The sequence below is a fragment of the Aotus nancymaae genome, unplaced genomic scaffold (genome assembly GCF_030222135.1).
Source record: "Aotus nancymaae isolate 86718 unplaced genomic scaffold, 86718_ANA_hifiasm-v0.15.2.pri h1tg000012l, whole genome shotgun sequence".
NCBI lineage: Eukaryota > Metazoa > Chordata > Mammalia > Primates > Aotidae > Aotus > Aotus nancymaae.
The window spans coordinates 27,468,005-27,483,866 of NW_026988423.1; the positions used below are offsets into that span (position 1 = coordinate 27,468,005).

General features: G+C 40.7%; 1 protein-coding gene and 1 non-coding gene across 4 annotated transcripts in view; both read left to right on the top strand.

Moving 5' to 3' along the window:
* JHY (junctional cadherin complex regulator) overlaps positions 1-15,862 on the top strand; it is a 75,817-nt gene that overhangs the window by 41,671 nt on the left and 18,284 nt on the right. For all 3 annotated transcript variants that reach the window (XM_064375503.1, XM_021671209.2, XM_064375504.1), the window contains 2 exons: positions 2,642-2,755; positions 11,882-12,543. In XM_064375503.1, the coding sequence (XP_064231573.1) occupies positions 2,642-2,755; positions 11,882-12,543 (776 nt within the window). The remainder of the gene's footprint in view (positions 1-2,641; positions 2,756-11,881; positions 12,544-15,862) is intronic.
* On the top strand, positions 4,948-5,086 carry LOC135274731 (U4 spliceosomal RNA). Its single transcript, XR_010342499.1, has one exon. It is a non-coding gene; the product is annotated as a U4 spliceosomal RNA (small nuclear RNA).

Consider the following 15,862-nt stretch of genomic DNA (forward strand, 5'->3'; position numbering starts at 1 on the left):
TCTACCCGCGGAGAGCTGTTGTCTGAAGAAGGGATTAGCCTGTTCTGTGTTATTCCAGAGGGCAGAGGGATAGAAAATAAGAAAGACATGTATCTGCTCATATAAGGAAGAGCTTTCTGGCATTTAGGTTGCTCAGTTTGGGAGCAATATGATCATCATGCATGAAACAGATTTCTTTTCTCCTCATCAACTCATAGATCTTTAAACATATACTAATACTGACAAACAGGTAAGTCTTGCCAGGAGATGAATGAATTTAGGCAGACAGTGAGTAAACACCTACCAGGGGTGATGTGGATGTACCTGGGGTTGAACTGGATTATCTCCAGAATCTTTTCCAGCATTAAGATTGCATAACTTTAGGCTGGGCGTGGTGGCTCACGCCTGTAATCCAAGCACTTTGGAGGCCAAGGCGGGCGGATCACCTGAGGTCAGGAGTTCAAGACCAGCCTGACCAACATGGTGAAACCCCGTCTTTAAAAAAAAAAAATTGTTTGTTAACTGAATAACACTCTAATTGAAAAAAAAAGAAAAAGTTGCTGCACTGCTGCTAATTTGCAACTGCCCAATGGGTTTTTCTTGCCTACTATCCAGATGAAGCCAGTTTATCAAGGCAGGAGAATTGCAATAGAGAAAGAGTTTAATACATGTAGACCCAGGTAAATGGGAGACCAGAGTTTTATTTACTCAAATCAGCCTCCCCACAATTTTGAAGCTAGAGTTTTTAAAGATAGTTTGGCAGGTGGGGGACTGGAGACTGGGTCCTGCTGATTGGTTGGGAATGTAATCATACAGGTGTGGGAAAATGGTCCTCATGTGCTGAGTCGGCTTCTGGTGGGGGCCACAGGACTGGGTGAGTCTTGAGTAACAGATCTGGATGGAGCCTTCTGGTCATGAGAAATGCAAAAGTCTGCAAAGACATCTCAAAAGGCCAATCTTAGGTTTTACAATAGTGATATTATTTGCGGGAGTAATTGGGAAAGTTACAAATCTTGTGGCCTCCAGAACAATGATTGGTACTTGTTTAACTATACCTACATTTTAACAAGATTCAGGCCACTCTCACAGTCCTAATTGCCAGGCCTCCATGCCTGGACCCAGAAAGTCTGAAGTCCTAGCTGCCTAGGATGATCATCCCCCATCCCCCATCCCCTGCCTGCATTTGCCATTATCCCTGCAACCGGAGCTTCCCCCGGACATTGAGCTTCCCTCCCCACCCTGCCATCTTAACTGTTATTATGATAATGTGAATACTCCTCACCCCACCCTGCCATCTTAACTGCTCTTGCTCTGTGAATATCCCTCCACCCCACCCTACTATCTTAACTACTCTTACACCTTACCCCACCCACCATTGTAACTGAACTTATGGTAATATATACCCCTTGCCCTTACCCCCACCACTGTAACTAGTCTCACTCTGTAACACCCCTACCCCCTAAAATATTGCCCCAACCAATAAAACCAATTCCCACCCCTACTCCCTTTGCCTGTCCTTTCTCAGATTTGGCCTGCTTGCACCCAAGCACAAAATAAAACGGCCTTGTTGCCCACACACACACAAAAAAAGATTGCATAACTTTAAGTTTGCCTCCTGCCATACATCCTGATGGCTAGAATGCCACATAGCCAGACACTAATTCCGTGATTTAAAACAGGTAACTAATGGAGGCAATGAAGGGCTCTTAAATAATTTAGGGACCTAAATCCTGTGTAGCTGCCTGCATTCGTGGTTCCCAAACTTGGATGCAGATTAGACCCACCTAGAGGGCTTTTTAAAATTATTCATTTGAATAGTAGATAGAAAACTTTTAAAATATATTGATAGCTGGGGCCACCCCTAGAGCTTATGATTTAATGGATTTGAGGTGGGATCAGGGAATTTGTATTTTTTTTAAATTTCCTCAGTGTTTCTGATATCTAACTAAAGTTGAGAACCACTGACCTTCCATTATTCAAATTATCTGAGTACCAAAACTACTAACTGTGCAGGTCTAGGATAACTCACTTTCTAATAAGTGAGTTAGCAAAATAGTTGCATGTGCAGGCTCTGGAGATAGATTACCCATCTCTTCTACTTACTAGCTGTTGATCCTAGGCAAATTACTTAACCTCTCTGTATCTTTATTTTCTCATCTGCAAAAAGGGCGTAATAACATATGCGTACCTAATTAGGTTGTTGTGAGGATTACCTGAGAACATTGTATGCTAAGGGCCTAGGACAGATGCTGGCACACTGTGTGCATTCCATGCGTAGAAAACATTGTTGGATTCATCTTGGAGTACAGTGTTATTTCATGGTGCTTCTAATGGCATGATTAAACCTGACTTGCTGTATCCAGTTCAGATAACTATTCTAAAATTGGGTCCCCTGAGTATGTATTGAGCATGTAAAGTAAGTAATAGTTTAACCTTAAAGCACCAGTTTTCTCTTCCTGCCTGACAGAGAAAACATTGTTTATTCCCATTCTGCCTGGGAACAATCCAGGTCCCTGAGGACTGATGGGATGAATCCTTGAAATTAACTGAAAGTAAAACCTAGCCCAGCAGGACTGTTTTCTAGAATGCACAGACTTGAGCCCCATGGCTCTAAGACTAAAATGAATCCAGTTAACATGCTGTATGTGTTTTACCTACCTAGATCTCCTACCCCATCAAAGCAACAGAAAAGACGTCTATTCAGAATGCCAAGGAAATTGAAAATGCTGCCATCGATCCTGAAGACAAATGGCATCAAAGAGCACAACAGATAAAGGTCACCTGCTAGATTGCATTTTAAGTGTGTTTCAAGCGATACTGCTGAATATAAGTAATGATTGTGACTGAGTTCTTATCACTTAAGGGTTTATTTTTATGCCTGAGAATGATTACCCACCTTCCTATGGGTGAGACTGGCTTCTGCTCAGAGGAGCCATTGCCTGCTCAGCCAGCCAACCCTACCTGTTTTTCCAAGGATTCTGTTTGCTGGAAGAAAATAATCATATCACACTTTAAACATATTGAGTTAAAACCCCACACAGAAGGAAGGCATGGGGGCCGGGCACGGTAGATGGTTCATGCCTGTAATCCCAGGACTTCGGGAAGCTGAGGAGGGCAGATTACAAGGTTAGGAGCTTGAGACCAGCCTGACCAACATGGTGAAACTCCATCTCTACTAAAAATACAAAAATTAGCCAGGTATGGTGGTGCACACCTGTAATCCCAGCTACTCAGGAGGCTGAGACAGGAGAATTGCTTGAACCTGGGAGGCAGAGGTTGCACTGAGCCAAGATTGCACCACTGCACTCCAGCCTGGGCAACAAAGCGAGACTTCATCTAAAAAAAAGAAAGAAAGAAAAAGAAGAGAGACAGGGAAAGACATGCAGGAAAAATCACAGTTCCAAAGAATTGTCCAATTCTGTGCTACTTCCAAATCTGATTCCTTTTGGAGTTGGCAGTTACTTATTATTCCAGATGATGGGGACACTATTTCTAAAAAAACAAAATGGATGGAAATTCCCAGAGCCTCAATTCTCCACAATGGTTTTCTAGAAGAAACAGAAAAAGGCCAGGCATAGTGGCTCACACCTGTATTCCCAGCACTTTGGGAGGCCAAGACAGGCGGATCACCTGAGGTCAGGAGTTCGAGACCAGCTTGGCCAACATGGTGAAACCCTGTCTCTACTAAAAATACAAAAATTATCCAGGCATGATGGTGCTCACCTGTAGTCCCAGCTACATGGGAGGCTGAGGCAGGAGAATCGCTTGAACCTGGGAGGTGGAGGTTGCAATGAGCCGAGATCATGCCACTGCACTCCAGCCTAGGTGACAGAGCGAGACACCATTTCAAAAAGAAAGAAATAAAAGAAAAGAAATAGAAAAAGCACTGTAAGCTGAGGGTCAATGTGGAGCCCCCCTTGGACCAGGTTTTTTTTGTTTTTTTTTTTGAGACAGAGTTTCGCTCTTGTTACCCAGGCTGGAGTGCAATGGCGCGATCTTGGCTCACTGCAACCTCCGCCTCCTGGGTTCAGGCAATTCTCCTGCCTCAGCCTCCTGAGTAGCTGGGATTACAGGCACGCGCCACCATGTCCAGCTAATTTTTTGTATTTTTAGTAGAGACGGGGTTTCACCATGTTGACCGGGATGGTCTCGATCTCTTGACCTCGTGATCCACCCTCCTCGGCCTCCCAAAGTGCTGGGATTACAGGCGTGAGCCACCGCGCCCGGCTGGACCAGGTTTTATCCCTGCTTAAGAAGAGATGAGTTCTTTGAAATTACTGAGCCTATAGAGCCTGTTGACATCAGTTAAAACTAAGTACAGTGATCATCATAGTAATAAAAATAGTAAGTTTTATCCCAGCTTCAGGGAGGTTACAAAGAAGGGACAGCCCAAATCATCTCTTTTCCTCCCCAGTGGCCTCCAGGCCGCTCTTAAGTGTTGCAAAAAAAGAAATAAAAAGTCATTCACCCAGAGCTTCCTGAAAGTTGATGCCAGTGAGGCCACACCTAGAAGCTGAGAGGATGGGGACTGAAATGGCTCATGGCAGTGGGATGTAGAGGTAAGGATCCACTCCCAGACCTGATAGAGAGCCAGGGGAGCTTGGTCAACAGGAACTAGGACAAAGGAAATACCTTAAGGCTTGTCATACATTATGGGTAATGGCTGGATCACAAGAGATGAATTTCTGGGTGGGCCTCAACCTACTTGATGCATGATTAGACAAACCTCAACTTTTTCAAAGCCTTAAGTTTCTTCTTTATTAAACGAAGGATTAGCCTAAATGATCTTTAAGGTCCATCACAGCTGCAAAATGCTAGAATTCTATGACCATGTATTTCTAGTTATTTAAATTACTATAGAAAATACATTTGAAGCGTGTAAGATTATTGTAACCTGTAGTTTTCATAATTGTCACTAAGGAAAACCATAGGATTCTCAGCTAATGATAAAATGATCATTAGATAAAAAGCTTTGCCCAGTGGCAATATCGTAACTAGTGCAGTTTATACAAGGTACAATTATTGCTAACTGAAAATTTGCCTAATACCCACCATGAAAACTTGAAATATAGTTGGCATTGGCAATTTTTGATAGTCTCTATGGAGACTGAAAAAAATAATAATCAAGGTAAAATCACAGTGCTTGATTTATGGCATGACCTTTGATAGAGGCAGTAAAACTTTTGTATGGAAGAAATTCAGAAGAAAGCCAAAAGAAGCTGGGCACAGTGGCTCACGCCTGTAATGCCAGCACTTTGGGAGGCAGAGGTGGGCAGATCACCTGAGGTCGGGAGTTCGAGACCAGCCTGACCAACATGGAGAAACCCCATCTCTACTAAAAACACACACACACACAAATTAGCTGAGTGTGGTTGGTAGCATATGCTTGTAATCCCAGCTACTTGGGAGGCTGAGGCAGTAGAATCACTTGAATTGGGAGGCGGAGGTTGCAGTGAGCCAAGATCACACCATTGCACTTCATAGTGGGCAACAGGACTGAAAGTCCATGGGGAGGGGGCGGGGGGGAAAGAAAGCCAAAAGAATGCTTCTTATTCTCTGTGTGTACTGTAATTAATGTGCTTATAACCCATTCCTGAATGAAGACATTGTGGAGCAAAACATCTAAAGAGTGTTAGATCTAAAATGACAATAACAATGAATGGCCTAAGGGATTTTTCCCATTCTTTAGGTGGAAAGTATTTGTGAACTGCCCAGCACTCTGGTACACAGACACTTCAGGCTGCCTTTCTTTTTCCTCTTCAACTACCCTAGTCCAATGCCTTCTTTTTAGTGCTCCCTCAAGGGCTACCTCTGCATGGAGATTCCCAGCTTCTCCCGCCCCGCTCCTCTGCCCTCAGTTCCTGCTATGTCTATTGTCTGGACCACCGGCTCAGGGTCTGCCATATTTGGCTGGTCTCATTAGGGGCTGCCTGTATGTCTTTCTTTCTTTCTTTTTTTTTTTTTGAGACATGGTTTCATTCTTTTTGCCCAGGCTGGAGTGCAGTGGCAGGATCTCGGTTCACTGCAACCTCCACCTCCCAGGTTCAAGTGATTCTCCTGCCTCAGCCTCCCAAGTAGCCGAGACTACAGGCACCCACCACCATGCCCGGCTAATTTATTTATTTTTAGTAGAGATGAGGTTTCACCATGTTGGTCAGGCTGGTCTTGAACTCCTGACCTCAGGTAATCCATCCACCTTGGCCTCCCAAAATGCTGGGATTACAGGCATGAGCCACCGTGCCTGTGTTTCTTTTGTACCTACACTACAAGAACTTTAAAGGTACTGATTGTATTTTTCTCTACATCACCTACCACAATGCTTTGCCCAAGGCTGATACTGAATAAATATTTACTGACTGATTAAAGAAATGTTAAAGATCACGGGCCGGGCACAGTGGCTCATGCCTATAATCCTATTGCTTTGGAAGGCCAAGGAGGGAAGATTGCTAGAGGCCAGGAATTATAGATGCCACTGTACTCCAGCCTGGGCAATAGAGCAAGACTCTGTCTCTAAAAAATACAAAATATGGATAAAAAGATTATTTAGTATATCTCCAAGGGAAAATAGGCCTCATTTGAAATTTCTTTCTTGAAAGATGACTTTGAAAGTTTCATAAACCTACCCTAACAACAATAACCCTCATTAATGCAAAATATCTTTATGCAAAATCAAAATATTTCACACAGCAAATATTTATTGAGTATCTATTACATTTTAGGCACTGTAGATTAAGTGCCTGGCCCAAAAGATATGGTTAAAAAAAAACAAGCAAACAAACAACAACAAAAATTCTTTAAACCAGTAAACAAAACTTGAAGAAAGGTGGGTTTTTTTTTTAAAGTGGTACCTCCCCTCTAGGAGTTCAACACTTTAGTGGGAATACAGTTATGTAATCATTATAATGCAGTAATATGGATGTGGGCACAAAATGCAGTGGAACTAAAAGAGCACTTAATTCTGCCCTAGGAAGACAGAGAAATACCCCCCATAGGAGTCAGTATCTCAGCTGCCCCTAGAAGGACAAATGCGGGCAAAGGTGTGCAAGCAGAAGGAGGAACGAGGAACCATGACAGCTCTGGCTGCTATTTGTATGGTCTAGGGAGGGAAAAGTTGACATAGTTGGTAAGTGCTGCTGTCTGCCTTATGCATTCCAGGACTCAGACGGTGCTGTGGCGAAGAAACTGTTCACAATCTAAGCAGGTACCAGCAGTGAGGGGCCGTGCAAGAGGCATTACACATGCAACTCACACATATGGAAGGCTTCATAGCTTGGAAAAACTAAATACCAAAAATAAAAGCAATAATAATTACATACATGTAGGTAGATGCTTGTTTGTGTGTTTATGTGTGGAGTGATGGAGAAAATGATGAAATGTGACCCAATGTTTAAAATTGTTCAATCTGGATAAAAATCTTTTAGAGTTGTCCGTACTAGCAGTTTTTCTGCAAGTTTGAAATGACTTGAAAATAAAAAGGTCAAGAAAAATGTGCCCATGGGATTTGGTGACTAAAAGTTTATTGGTGGCCTGAGCAGAGCAATTTCAGCGGGATGGGGAGAAGGAATGCGCTACGGCAGGGGGCAGAGGTCAGCATAAGAGATGCGGAGCAGCGACCAGTGCTGCCGACACCGTCAAGATGCCCTGCTGTGAATTGAGAAAGAGATAGCTTCTTGGTGGTGTTGTTTCTGTTTTTTGAGACAGAATCTTGCTCTGTCACCCAGGCTTGGGTACAGTGTTATGATCTCGGCTTACTGCAACCTCTGCCTCCCAGGTTCAAGTGACTCTCCTGACTCAGCCTCCCAAGTAACTGGAATTACAGGTTCACGCCACCATGCTCAGCTAATTTTTGTATTTTTAGTAAAGACGGGGTTTCACCATGTTTGCCAAGCTGGTCTCGAACTCCTGACCTCAAGTGATCCACCCGCCTCAGCCTCCCAAAGTGCTGGGATTACAGGCGTAAGCCACTGTGCCCAGCTAAGAAAGAGATATGATTTAACTAGAGAATGGCATCAAGTGAATATTTCTTTCCTTCTTTTTGTAGGAGAGTCTTAAATACATTTACATGCTAGAAAGAATGAGAAACCAGAGATAGGGTGAGGAAAGAGAGAAGATATGCCTGAGACCATTTCAGCCTGTGTATTTTTACTCTAAAAATACTAAGAATGATGGTCATCATCATATTCTCTGTAAGAATGTTATCCATGCCTAGAGTCTTCACTTGAAGCCAAGTAATCTCTCTTCATTTAACCTTGCCACATAGGTCTTAGTGTCCTGAATCACTTTGTGGTTGCCTGTGAATCTTCACAGGTTTTCTGAATCTCACTTTGGTTGTGTGCCCAGACTGAATGCAGAACGCAGTATCAGGCTCAGGACTGTTTGTGGGCAGGGTGAGGGGCACATTCCCACTGGCAGAAGATCTTTCCCAGGTATTTTAGTCCTTTTGTGCTGCTATATCAAAGTACCATAGATCAGGTGGCTTATAAACAGGGATTTATTTTTTTCACAGTTTTGGAAGCTGGAAGTCCAAGGTCAGGGCACTGGAGGTTACCATGTCTGATGAGGATCCGCTTCCTGGTTCATTGGTGACACCTTCTCACTGTGTCCTCACACAGTGGAAGGGGTGAATGAGCTTCCTTGAGCCGATTTTATAAGGACATCAATCCCATGCAGGAGAGCTCTGCCCTCCTGACCTAGTCACCTTGAAAAGACCCCTCCTTTAAATAGCATCACCTTGGGGGTTAGGATGAACGTACGCGTTGAGGGAGGACACAAATATTCAAACCATGGCACCAGACAAGAAACATGTCAGTAGAAAAAATAAAAAGTTCCCCAGTTAAGTAATGATTCAAAAGGATAAATAGGATGCTTTCTTTCTTATCCCTCTAAAAATAACTCTTAACTTTCCAGGCAAAGAAAAGGTAATGATAGTATGAAAGATATTGTAGGACCTTTTACTCATTCATATAAAGCCCTTATAATCAAATCCTAAGTAATCTTCCCACCTTTCCAAAGAGCTGTTAATTTGGTTTTGCCTCCAACACTATCGATATTCTCTAACATTATCACTGTCTGCTTCTTCTATTCATCTGAACACAGAGTTCTTCCTTATCCACAGAGAAAAGTAGAGCCAATTAGTATTTTTGCCTGAGATTCTCTTAATATTATCAGATGGAATTTGTATCTCAATCTCAAGGTACTCGTGTTTTATTGTTCATACACACAGCAGAGAGTGAAACACAACACAAATGTCTCCACTTTAGAGCTCATCTCAGAGCCCAGGCACAGCTCTCAGAACTCCATGGTTGAGTCAGGTTAACTCAGAGCAGGAGTGGCTTTTGTGTTGAGGAAGATGAACTTTTTGGTTGCGATCAGAGCATGCATTGTCCCATCTGCTTATGACATGTGAAAAGGGAAGCCGTAAAAGAGAAACAGCCAGGTGCTGCCTTTCACAGGGACAGGTGCAAACTTCTCTTGGGTGGCGCAGTATGAATGAGCATTAATAACTAAGGATGAGTCCGACTAAGAAATTATCATCCCGGCATTAGGCATCAGGATTCCCCCATGCTAACACTCTGTGTATGACACAAAAACCTACTCCCATTAAGCAGTTATTCTGAGTGCATGTTGTATGCACTGATTGCGAGTGTTGGTAACAAAAGAACCCCAGTGAGAGCAGGATGGAATAGAGGATTTCAGTGCTGATGGAGATTAAATCGTCGGAGAATGGCTTTGTATATTAACTTCAGGGAACTCAGGTCTTGCCACCTAAAGAGTGACACCTGATGCCCCAATTGTAGGGTAATAAATCTTCAGTAAACCATAGATCTCAAGTAGGCTGCTTGGAAGGTGAGAAAAACCATATCAAGCCCATAAATGCCTTCCTTTCTGGGACTGAAATGCCATCTCTGGGCACTTATATTTATGTGAATAGCGGGTTTAACACTTGAGACAATTAAAGTTTCATCAAATGATGAGTCCTTGGCCTTGTTGTCAAAGCACCCTGTGAAGAGTACTATTATGATCTGAATTGTCGGCAGCAAAGGTAATAACGAGATTAAGATCAAGTGGTAACCCAGGATTTCAGATCTAGTACCCAAGAAAAGAAATTTCTGAGAAGTAGGTATTTTCTTTTTGGTGAAAATTAAGAGAGAAAACTAGGAAAAGTACATGTAGATGGCAGCATCCTGGTTATTTCTCTAGCGAGTTAAAGGCTGAACAAATATTGAAAAGAATGACATTATCAGCATCAATTAACATTTTTAGGTCGAAGTCAAGGGGGGCATTTTTTACCTTCACAAACAGTGCTGCCAGCCATAAAAAGAGCTGCTATGTTTCACAACCACACCTATAACATTGTAAGATAGCAATTATTTTTCTGGATCCATTACAAGGAAGGATTTTCCTGGAGCTATTACTTGCAGAGCCTTCCTGCCCACATTTCCCCATGCAGCTAATTTACTGCATGGAAGGAATACTTGGAATTTACCTGGAATACAGAAAAGAAGTTTTTAGCGTTCTCCTTTTTTGGAGCACCACAAGTAAAAATTTAGAGTGTATTGGAGCTAATCAGAGCCTGGCCAATGCCCTAGAAAGCTCAAATTCTCAAAGAACAACTTATAAATTTCAAATTAGAAGTCATTATTTTTTAAAAGTACAATGTAATAAGTAATATTGCATATTACTGTTTTAAATTTAATAATCTCAACATTAGCATTATAATGTGATTTCACTAGAAATAGAACACTACTTAATATTATATAGGAATAGGATGAGTCTTAATGATTATATCAGAATGTATCAGAAAAGTGAAATCAAAGCTGAACTCTTATCACAGTAATTTGATCATTCTTTTTGGCAAGGTAAAATAATCATTCATCTAATTGTTGCATTTTTCAGTTAATGTTTTATAGATATAAGCCAAAGAGATTTTTAAAATATAAGTGTTCAGAAAGGAAGAAATATGTTGCAGTTATATAACACACTGATGCATATGGTCATCCTACTGTTTTCAATAAGCATTTAATCATTCTTTGCAAAGGCCTCTTAACTCAGCTAGTTTTTCACAAAGTAATGAGTGCTTTATTCCTTGGAAAATATTTCTAAACGGCAATAGCACGATATAGTTACATAGTGTATATATTATACCAGGAGTACATTTTGTTGTTAGGAGACTTTGAAAAGCATAAAGACTGTTCTGAAATTGAAATATTTCCCCCAGATGTTTGATTGCCTAAGTGCAGGCTATATTAAGGAACAGAAGCAAAACAACCCCTTGTGGTTTCACAGATGTCCTATCACAGCACAGACTCTTTTATAATCCTCTGAATAAAATCTAATTTGTTTCATCTGGTGAAGAGGTCATTTCTAGCTTCTGACCAGCATGAGTAAAAAGATTTGATCATCTGAGTTGTATTTAATATTAAATTTGTACTTGGTTTGTAAAGCAAATTATTAGTGTTTTCTGGTTAAGATTTTTAAAAACATTCATGTTACTTAAAATAAGCTTGCATATTGTGACGCAGATTCGCATTTGTACTTTATCTGCATCTCTTGAGGTAACCAGCTTTCCCACCCCTTCCCAAGTTGGCAACACTTTTACATCGAAGACGTAACTTTTAAAACTTAAACTTTTAAGCCAAAGACTTGTCCTTAATATAAAGCCCATTCTAAGCTTTCTATTTCTTTCTAGGCTTATAATCCTAAATTTCCAGGAGGAATCACTCAGCTACTAACTCTCCAGTTGCCTGAAATTAGGAAAAAGTCCTGTACTTTTTCTTAATTTGTTTTCAATTCTTTGGTCACCTTCCTAGAAGTCTCAACCCCCAATTTGAAAAATACTAATTTAAAATTTGTGAAGAGTGCCAGTCTTCTAATTTTACATTAACCCAAAATATCTCTTTAGAATTACCAGGAACACTGGTCTCAATATGAAAGTACCAACTCAAGCAATGTACCAAGAGGGCAACCTTCTGAAACAGTGAATGACCATCAACCTTCCAGAAGACCAGCCAAGCCCAAGATTAGAAAACAGCATAAACACCAGAATGGCCTGAAGTCTTTCACAAAGGAGGAGGTGATTGCCAGTCAGGGGAACCAGAATAACTCTCCCAGGCAGCAACAAAACCAAAACAAGCCTCTTGATACTTCAACAAAGCATGAATCGATTGTGATTATGCATGCCTCTAACAATGACTTACAAGACTCAAGGGCACTTAGGAGCCAGAATCTCAAAGAAACCTCTAATACATTTGCTCCACCAAAACAAGCTTTTGACAAGGTCTTATATAAAAACTCTACTGGATATGACTCCGGGCTGAATGTTAATGAAGAAAGAGGACACAAAGAACAAGAAGAGAAAAGATTTTCATATCAGCAGCTACACACCAACACCCTTTCTGATATGGATTTGAACAACCTTAACGAACTTTCTAAGAGACATGTGCTCCTGAGCCAGAAAGGCTCTCAGTTTGTTTATCACATAAATGTTCATGGATCAACTGAAAATAAGAAACAACCCAAACAGCCTTACACAGAGACAAAATATAAGAACTTAGAAATGTTATGGTAAGAATTCTTTTTTCTCAAGTGGTTTTCTAGAGGAGAAAGGAGAGGCTGCTGCAGAAAGACAGGAGAGGGGGAAGGGGAAGGGGACTTCATAAGGATGGCCAGGTGAGAAGAAGATTTCACCTGACAATTTCCTTGGCTCTGAGTACTGCCTCAAAGAGTCCTTTTTTCTTTTCTTTTTTTTTGAGACAGAGTCTCACTCTGTTGCCCAGGCCGGAGTGCAGTGGTGTGATCTCAGCTCACTGCAACCTTTGCCTCCTTGGGTTCAAGCAATTCTCCTGCCTCAGCCTCTCAAGTAGCTGGGAGTACAGGCATTCACTACCACATCAGGCTAATTTTTGTATTTTTAGTAGAGATGGAGTTTCACCATGTTGGCCAGGCTGGTCTTGAACTCCTGACCTCAAGTGATCTACTTGCCTCAGCCTCCCAAAGTGTTGGGATTACAGGTGTAAGCCACTGCGCCCAGCCAAGAGTCTACTTTTGATGTATTTCTTTTCCTCTTCTCTGTCCCCTCAATTTTTCCACTGTAGTTAAACTAGAAGTTGGAGGTAGAGGAGGACAGAGGGACCCAGTCAAAAAACATCAGTGTGTTTTGAGGGTTGCAAGTGTTTGGAGGAAACAAATGATCTCCAACATTATCATGGCCTATCCTGAGAAAATAATCTAAAATACAGAAAAATATGTACGTACAAAAATATCATCATTTATAGAAGTGACCTAAAAATCCAACAATAGGGAATGTTTAGGTAAATTATGATATTTAGTATCATGGAACCACTAAAAATTATGGCTATGAGGAAATGCTTCTATAGGAAGAAAATAGTAAGGTACAAAATTACACCTTTGGTTGAATGACACTGGTGGGAAAAAAATTACATTTAAGTTCCTCTTCAAGGAACTTACTTTCAAAATTGGGAGACAATTATTCCTCCGTGAGTTGATCAGAGAACATTTAAGTGCTACACTTCATGGTATGAAATGTACATTTAATAAGATTTAAAATTAGCTTCCTAGAAGAGATCATGATAAGTAGCAGGCATCATTTCTTTTTATTTTTTATTTTTTTATTTTAGAGAGATTGTTTCTAACACTTTTACCATTAAAAATAATATTTAGCTTTTGGTAGATAGATAAATAGATGATAGATAGGAAATTTCCTCCTATTCCTCTTTGGAAAGAACTTTTATCATAAATGGGTATTTGATTTTATCAAATACTTTTTCTGCATTAATTGAAACATTTCTCCATTAATCCTTTAATGTGATGAAATATGTTAACAGATGTTCTGATGATGCACTATCCTTTTATGTCTAGGATTAGCCCAATTTGTCATACTGCATTTTTAATAAGTTGCTTTATTTGATGTGTTAACACTTTGTTTAGGATTTCACATTTTCATATACGTAAAGTGAGACTGGCTTATAATTTTCCTTTCTGCCACTGGTCTTGACTGGGTGGGTTATCAAGATAATACCAGCCTTATAAAATGAGTTGAGGATTATTTCCTCTTTTTGCATCTTCTGGGACACTTTATATACAGTTGGCCTTATCTGTTACTTGAAGGTTTGATAGAATTTTCCTCTAAAACTATTGGACCATGGGTGGGTTTCCTTTGGCTTTTTGTTGTTGTTTGTGAGCAGATTTTAAACTCCTGATGCACTTACTGTAAGTGTTATAAAAGTTTGCCATCTTTTCATTTTCTCTTTAATCAGTTTAATAAATTATGTTTTCTAGGAAAAATTTTCCTTTTATGCTAAGTTTTAAAATGTACTGTCATAAAGCTTTTCATAGTATTTAAATAACTTTAATATTCACCTTTATTATATCTGTAATCATGTCCCATTTTTTAATTGCTTTTTAAAAAAAAAATTTTTGGCAGCCTCAACCTCCTGAACTTCTTTTGCTTAATTTTCTCTGTACCTATAGCTAACGGATCCTACACTTTTGAGTAGCCTCTTAGTATAAGTTTCCGTAAGGACAACCCCGTGGGTCAGTTTCTTAATTCTTGTCTCTTTCTTGGAGGCAGACTTTCTTTCTTTCTTTCATTTTTTTTTTTAACAGGGTAGGATCTCACTCTGTCACCCAGACTGGAGTGCAGTGGAGAGATCTCTGCTCACTGCAGCCTCCGCCTCCCAGGTTCAAGTGATTCTCCTGCCTCAGCCCCCCGAGTAGCTGGAATTTCAGGCAGGCACCACCACACCCAGCTAATTTTTGTATTTTTTAGCAGAGATGGGGTTTCCCCATGTTGGCCAGACTGGTCACGAACTACTGGCCTAAAGTGATCCACCCACCTGTAATCCCAAAGTGCTGGGATTACAGGCGTGAGCTACCTCGCCCGGCCGGAGACGGACTTTCTAGAGACCTTTACTTTCTTTCTCTTTCTAGACTTGCTACACAGCTGTCCTGCTGAGGATTCCCTTTGCCTTTCTTCTGATAGGATTCTCTTTTTCAGTATCTCACATTTTCCTTATTTTGTTTGAGCTCCCCTTCCAGTGTTTTCTTCAGATTGGAAATGTGGTATAAGGACAGGGGACAGGGTGATGTGCAGTTCTCAGCGTGCCAGTGTCTTGTGCCATACTTGTTTTCTGACTGCATTCCGCTGTTGTGCTCATATTATCCTTGAGAATCTCCATGTCCTCAAGGAGACTCTCTTCAGTCTTCTCCTGTTTTTTCCATCCCCGTTCTCTTTCTTAGTTTCTCTCTAATTTTGGTAGAGAACACCCTCCATTGCTTGGGAGGTAAATGTTTTGAGATCTTGCAGAACTGAAATTATCTTTGTTCTGTCTTCGCCGCTGATTGGTAGCTTGGCAGAGGATTGTAGAATTCTAGATTGAAAATCATTGTTCCTCAGAATTGCCTTCTTGCATCCAGTGTTGCTGTTGAGGAATCTGAAGCCACCTCATTCCTGATCCTTTGTATATAAACTGTTTTTTTTTTTCTGGAAGCTTTAGAATCTTTTCTTTTTCTCTATTGAAATGAAATTTCATAATAACATGCCTTGGTATAGGTCTATTTTCATAGACTGGGCTGGGCCTTTTAAACCTGAAAATGTGCGTCCTTCAGTTCTGGGAAAATTTCTTGAGTCGTCTCTTGGGTAGTTCATTTCAACCATTTTCTCTGTTTGCTCTTTCTAGAAACTCCTGTGATTCAGATGTGTTCTTCCAGGACTGTCATTATGATTTTGTTTTCCTTTTCTCTTTTGTTTTCCATTTCTTTGTAATTTTGTTCTACTGTCTGGGAGGGTTTCTCAGTTCTAGCTTCCAACCTTTCTACTGCTATCATATTTGTTGATTTCTGAGAGGATTTTTTTTTGCTGTTG